General features: G+C 38.7%; 1 protein-coding gene across 1 annotated transcript in view; it reads left to right on the top strand.

Moving 5' to 3' along the window:
• Positions 1-1,140, top strand: part of tnfsf11 (TNF superfamily member 11) — a 25,229-nt gene extending 24,089 nt beyond the window's left edge. The window contains exon 4 of the mRNA XM_080037692.1: positions 466-1,140. Within this exon, the coding sequence (XP_079893818.1) occupies positions 466-914 (449 nt within the window). The 3' untranslated portion in view covers positions 915-1,140. The remainder of the gene's footprint in view (positions 1-465) is intronic.
• The last annotated feature ends 6,360 nt before the right edge of the window (positions 1,141-7,500 follow it).

The following is a 7,500-nucleotide window of genomic DNA, read 5'->3' as shown; positions in this document are numbered from 1 at the left end:
CTATCTTAAATCTGCCCAAACTCTACCTGTAACTGTTTTAATTAGGCTATATTGTACTTTCACCCATTTCATTTTAATTGCTGCCACTCTTCACCACTGTGTAAATGTTTCAATTGTTTGTTTTTTTCTCTTCACCTGTTGTTGTGTATTTGATGTATTTGCATTGAATATTGTGTATGTATTGTTGTTTTTCCTTTTGAATTTATTTTGAACTCGACGTCATTGTAAATGAGGTTCACCCTTCAATTGGTCTCTCGAGGATAAATAAAAGTTAAATGAAATGAAAATTAAAATGATAAGATAAACCATGAATTGTGTTATTGGTAAATGGACTTGACTTATATAGCGCCTTCTAGCCGATTTTCTCAGCCCCAAAGCGCTTTACATATCTTACCACATTCACCCATTCATACACACACACTCATACACTCATATTGACATTGTGTTATTGTTTTGGCTTTGCAGAGGGCGAGGAGAAAGCCATCACGATCGACTGGGACAAAGACCACGGGTACCTTCATCTGATGACCTACGAGAAAGGCAAACTCAGGGTCAACGAATCGGGCTTCTACTACGTTTACGCCAAGACGTGTTTCCGCTACTACAAGTTAGCCGGCCTGGGTGACCAAGCTAACAGCCAGGCAGAAGAACCCCCTTTGGATGTTAGCAACACGCAGCTCATCCAATACGTCTACCACGAAAACATCAAACAGAACAGCAAAGCGGGGCTGCTCATGAAGACTGGTAGCACCATGCGCTGGGACAATACCAGCTATAACATGTATTGCGCGCAGCAGGGGCGAGGCGTGCGATTGGAGAAGGGAGACGCCTTGTATGTGGATGTCTCGAGCGCATTTTTGTTGGATCCACAAGGAGAGGGGACTTACTTTGGTGCCATCAAGTTGGGTAACTGAAAAAAAAAATTAAAAAAATAAATTGAGAAAAATTTGGGAGAAATTTGAAAAAAAAAAACACGTGGATGAGCGGACATGCTACTGAACTTTTGATATGCCAAAGAACCACTGTTAGTGATTTTATAATATAATGTTGTTTTTTTATATATTGTACATGTGTTTTCATTGTTTTTTTTACATTGCTCTGTCTACACCAACTTGCCTTGGAGTCTGTTTACGAGAAATACTTATGGAGAAGGTACTCGTCTTTTTTTAAGGGACCCCCCACCCCCCCCTCCTCCCAAACACACACTCTTCAACTTTATTCAAAATAGCACTGAACTTAGCACTGAAACAGCTCTATTTTCAGACTTTTAAAATACTAGTGTAGGATTTTAATGCCCCTCTATTAGTGCAGTTACGGTAGTGTCCTTTTTGGCTGCACCAAGCACCGAAAAAAAAAAAGAATATGCAAATATACTATCTACTATAGTTAAAAATTCCAACGGTGGAAGGCTTAAGCTTTTACACAAAAAATCATCACCTACAATTTAGGGCTGCAACTAACGATTATTTTGATAATCGATTAATCTGTCGATTATTTTCTCGATTAATCGATTATTAATCGCATAGTGTTTTGGCCCGTAAAATATCAGAAAATGGTGACAAATGTTGATCAATTTTCCAAAGCCCATGTTGACTTCCTCAAATGTATTATGTCCAAAACACACAGATATTTCAGTTTACTGTCATACTAGGATTAAAGAAACCAGAAAATATTCACATTTGAGAATTTGGACATTTTTTATTAAAAAATTACTCAACTATTTATCGATTATCAAAATAGTTGGCGAATCGTCGATTAATCGTTGCAGCTCTACTACAATTTAGTTTTTTCTATACCGGAATTGGATCTGAAAGGGAACATAGTGTTTTGTTGCATCTCTACCATAAAGATAAGATTGTGTTTTGTATTAGGAAATTCAATAGGTTCCGTCGATGTGACGCACAATCCAGACACCCCGGAAGTAATTTTTCTGAATGGAAATCTCCAAGGCACCATTTCACACTTAATGCTCTGACGGTTGTGTTTTAAGTTGGAAAAAGGTCACGTGTTTGTGTGTGTGCGCCAAAAAAGACTAATTTCGTGATCCAATTTGGTAACACTTCACAACTAACATTACTTAGCTGTTAGTTAATGCTAAGTTAGTGCTGTTAAGGTTTAGTTAATGTGTAGTTAATGCCTTATTAAGCCTTAAAGGTGCAGTGTGTATTATGACATCATCAAGAAAGTTCTACAAAGTTCTAGAATGCAACGCTCCCTGGGTAACCCCACCCCTTTCGATTAATAACAGAAGCTACAGTGGCCTTCAAGGACAAGAACAATTCTAAATTTTAAACAATGCACCTGATGACATTCCAACTATGACACTTTCAAGATGGCGGCACTAGGCCTTGGTCCAATATATGCAGAAATATGGACATATATGAGACCCTTTCTAAGGGGGAAAAAAAAAATGTTCAGCTATTATGCACTATATTAAATGTACTTATGGATATTATAATTACTTTCTACAAAATCTGCTAGGAAATAAAACCCAAAATTCTACACACTGCAGGTTTAACAAAGCATTAACAGTTAATTAATGTACCCTTATTGTGAAGTGTTACCTCCAATTCTTATGTCTTAATGGAATGTACCGAGTGGCCTACTTCAACTGAAGGCAAATGAAACGACTATGATGTCATTGTAAAACTTAACCCCCTATCTCACTGGGCTGCGACTGTTTGCGACAAGTTGGAGACACAAAATTGCGAGAAAATATGCAAATTAGCGACAATTTTCACTTGCAGTCTCACTGAGTTGGTACTTACGACAGGTTTGTGAATTTCCTGTCTCGCGAACGTCTGGCGAGCGTCGCACGAACGGAATGTCAGTCTCATTTTTGTCTCAAATCAGTCGCAATTTAGTTTCATATGTCGCCAAAACCTTCGCAAAGTTGTCTCACATTTCATCGTCGCAGCCCAGTGAGATACGGCCTTTAAAGGGCAAAATGACATGTTTGATGTTTGATGTGTTTATGACGATCAACTAGCGATTGCAGATAGCTGGACTGTCTGACCAGAAAAAAAAGAAAAAAAAAATTACACGAATACACTCTTTGTCTTCTTCAACCAGAGGAACCAAATTGAGTTTGGTTTCCATCTTTTTTTTTTAACTTAAAAAAAATTCTGTTTTTCATTTTTTTCGCTCTTTTTCCGTGATGAGCTAAAAATGAGAATATGCACTAAATATTTATTTATTAAATATAGAACTTTACATCGACAGGACATTGTTAAAGGAATACTTCACCCATACGGAACCGGCGTTCTATCATTATAAAATCACTATTATAATATAATGAATGAGGTTTTTCTTCCCTCAGTCTTCCCTCAGTCTTCCCTTGGCCCAGCTGTCCTGTTAATCCTGACCCTTACTGTGATGTCACAGTAAGGAAACTGTAGGGTTAGACAGTGAGACCATAAAACCCTCTTTCTGCCTTTTCTCAGGCTAAGATGATCTGATTTCAATTTTTTTTTGCACATTTATACTAAATAGGATCTCCGAGTTCAATACACCTTCATATTCCCACCGGTGAAGTAGGTCTTTAAGAGTGAACTATCGAGCTGTAAAAAAAAAAAAAAAAAAAAAAACTAAATCATTTATATGTTATAATGTCGGTTTTTGACATTAATTTTTAAGCAGCACTTAGAGGAAATACGTAGACACGCTTTTTTTGTTATTCAAAACACAGGGGCTTCATTAAAAAAAATAAAAAAATAAAATCATATTTATGTATTCTTGATTTTTGACAATTCTGTGTGCACTTGCTTAGCCAAAAAAGCAATATGGTTATATTGTTTCTTCTACAAGATTGTAGCAAAACGTTTTTAAGATCCTTCATCTAATTTTTGTCTGATAGATTTTGTTATTGTTGTTATTTTTTTCCATTCAGTGTTCTTTTTATTTATGTTTTTTGTGTATGTTTTAATAAAAAAAACTACTTTTGTAACATTGGTCATGTGTGTTTTGACATTACCCATTATCTACAGCTCCGGAAAAAATTTAAGAGACCAGTCTGGATTTTTCTTAAATCTTCATCTCTACATAACAAATGTTCTTAATGATAAAAAATGTATTGGACTTTGGTAGAAATGTTGTCCGTAGTTTATATTATAAAACCAAAATGTTCATTCTACTCAAACATATGCCTATAAATAGTAACACGAGAGACACTGAACATTTGGAGTGGTCCCTTAATTTTTTCCAGAACTGTAGCTCCAAGACCATTTGTCCAGTCGACATAATTAGGTAATTTCATCCCAAAAATCTTCTCAAACTACTGCCTCTAACTGCCAAACCATGAGTCTAACTGACACATGTAATACACCGTTATAATCGGAAGAAGCTGACACAAATGCAGTGTGAGAATTGTGTCTGTAATGTGAAATATGTCAGAACTAGATTAGGTTAAAAGTAGTGACACAGTGATTCATGTGTATTGGCATCACCCAATATAATAATACTTACACATCCCAGCTGAAGGAGGGCTCAAAGAAGTAATTTCAATGCAAAACGTTGCCTCAAACTATTGCCTCTAACTCCCAAACCGTTCGCCCAATTGACACATTTAATACACCGTTATAATCGGAAGAGGCTGACGAAAATGCGGTTTGAAAATGGTGTCTGTGAAGTGAAATATGTGAGAACTAGAGCAGTTTAAAAGTATGGTACCTTCTGCCATTCCCTAGAAATTTTCCGGTCTCAGTTAATATTGTTGTCAATGCGGCAGTTCAGTTGGTTGGTCATCCTTTTACTTGGAAGCTCATAGATCCAAATGTGTAGGTCTGTTTGCTTATTTAGGCACATGTATGCGACCGCCACAACATTACCTACGATTCGGTGTGACAATAGTGCACGTGAGGTTAAATATGGGCATGTGGGACTGAGTTGAAAAGTGTGTTTTTGTTTATTTTTTCACCTGTCCTTCACTGTAACTGTTAGGTCCCCAACTGCTGCGCCGAACATTCCGTCCCATTCACTTCCATTGTAAAATCTAAAAGAAAAATATGAATTTTACATACCTTCAATCAAGGCTCAATATTTTGAAAACTATACATATATGATTACAAAGTCCAATAACACAATTGAAAGTTGGAATGAAGTTTGTAGAACGAAGTGTGAACGAGTAGCGAGGATTTTAAGTTGTGTCAAAACTGGGGAATAGGATTAACACAGGATTAGGTGGCAATGCAGTCATTTCACATTGTAACCTGATAAACTAGGGGGGCCCACCCAAACTGTCTTTTTATTGTGATAAGTAATTCAATCATCTCCACACATAACAATCTTGTGGAAAATTCAACACCACTGTCGCCAAAAGAGTGAAGTCATGCTGTTAACCCCTGTGTGTGTGTGTGTGTCTCAGTGTGTGTGTGTGTGTGTGTGTGAGAGAGTGTGTGTGTGTGTCTCAGTGTGTGTGTGTGTGTGTGTGTGTGTGTCAGAGCAGCCCACCATCTCATTACAAAGATAGGTTGTATAGGAAAAGCCGCCCACTGCTAACTGTTCTAACTCACAGCAGACATTTTTTGGGGACCGCAGCACAAAGTGACCTGCGAAATAAACAAGAACCAGACTGCAGTGTATGGGGAAAAACTAGGACAATTTCATTACTGTACCGAAACAGTGTGTGTGTGTGTGTGTGTGTGTGTGTGTGTGTGTGTGTGTGTGTGTGTGTGTGTGTGTGTGTGTGTGTGTGTGTGTGTGTGTGTGTGTGTGTGTGTGTGTGTGTGTGTGTGTGTGTGTGTGTGTGTGTGTGTGTGTGTGTGTGTGTGTGTGTGTGTGTGTGTGTGTGTGTACTTGTACAACTATTTCTGTGAAAATGTATTTGACTTTAAGACCTTAGAAGTAAGGACATTTTTTGGGAAAGTGTGGACATTTTGCCTGGTCCTCACTTCTTCAAAGGGCTGTTTGAGGGTTAACACTAGGTTTTAAGGACAGGCCTTTAAAGGGCTGTTTGAGGGTTAACACTAGGTTTTAAGGACAGGCCTTTAAAGGGCTGTTTGAGGGTTAACACTAGGTTTTAAGGACAGGTCTTCAAAGGGCTGTTTGAGGGTTCACACTAGGTTTTAAGGTTCAGGTATGAATTAGGTTTATGTTAGGGTTAGTGTAAGGGTTGGGGTTAGGCATTTAGTTTTGATGGTTAGGGTTAGGGTAAGGGGCTAGGGAATGCATTATGTCAATGAATGTCCTCACAAGGATAGAAGTGCAAGTGTGTGTGTGTGTGTGTGTGTGTGTGTGTGTGTGTGTGTGTGTGTGTGTGTGTGTGCAAGCCGTTTAAATTGTTGCGGCAATGGAACTCCCATGAAGCCCTGCAGCAAGTGTGTGCGAGAAAAAGTAAAAAGTGTTGGATCTGTAGCCAAACAACTCTGCTATTGTCTGTACTTCTGGGGCGTTCACCAGCATATGGCCGGAGAATGGTGTGTGTGTGTGTGTGTGTGTGTGTGTGTGTGTGTGTGTGTGTGTGTGAGAGTGTGTGTGTGTGTGTGTGAGTGTGTGTGTGTGTGTGTGTGTGCCGTTTATATTATTGCCTTGCCTTGCCTTGCTGTATACTGGGGCTGGAGACCTCACACAGGCTCTCAACTCATTGTTCAAAAACGTTACTGAGATGTTTTGGATATAAAATCTGGTGTTTTTTTGGGGTGAAACACTTTGGCTGACTTGCATAAGGAGTTGATTAGCTATTTTGAGTTTGTGTTCTAGCATTTGACTTGAAAGTGTGATATTTCTTGGTGTTGGCCTTGTTTAAAATCCAATTTAAAGGTAGAGTCAGTCAGTGCGGTTCCATGGCACAACTAGATTGGATTATCACATATATCGAACAAGACACTCGAACGGACCGTGTCACTTGTCTGAGTATACATGGCCTTTCAGAAATCGGATAAATGTCCGATGCATGGCTGTCTCCACTATGCTAGGTGGCGCTGTAGCCCTTTCAACCATGCTTTCAACAAGTGGTTTTAGAGCCACGTCCGGTTCTCTTCCGTCAATAACCCGTGGTGTAGCCTATCACGCGCAGGCACACAAGCACAGAACGAGAAGTCCGATATGCGATATCCGATCCCTGTATACATGCAGAGAGAAAGCCGACAATGAACGAATTATCTAGGTGTTCTTATCCGACTTCTCTTGTCCGTTATTGTGCCGATTTGTGTATTATAAACATATAATATGAGACTCTTTCTAAGGGAAAAACAAATTATTAAAATTTTGTTTTTCAGCTATAATGCACTAAATTAAATGTACTTATGGATATTATAATTACTTTCTACAAAATCTGCTAGGAAATAAAACCCAAAATTCTACACACTGCAGGTTTAAAACAGTTACATGTAAAGTTTGGCAGATTTAAGAAAGTTTACTACAAAGCTATTCAGCTGTGGAGTCCATGTAGGGTTACTCTGTTTCAGACCGAAATAGACGAAGCCAAGAGTGTAAACAATGGACTTCCGTAGTGGGCCACTGTTCGGAGTGTGTGTGTGCGTGTGTGTGCGTGTGTGCGTGCGT

This window comes from Ammodytes marinus (assembly GCF_949987685.1).
Source record: "Ammodytes marinus genome assembly, chromosome: 12".
Lineage (NCBI taxonomy): Eukaryota > Metazoa > Chordata > Actinopteri > Uranoscopiformes > Ammodytidae > Ammodytes > Ammodytes marinus.
Note: the sequence above shows the minus strand (reverse complement) of the source record. Positions and strands in the feature narration are given on the sequence as shown.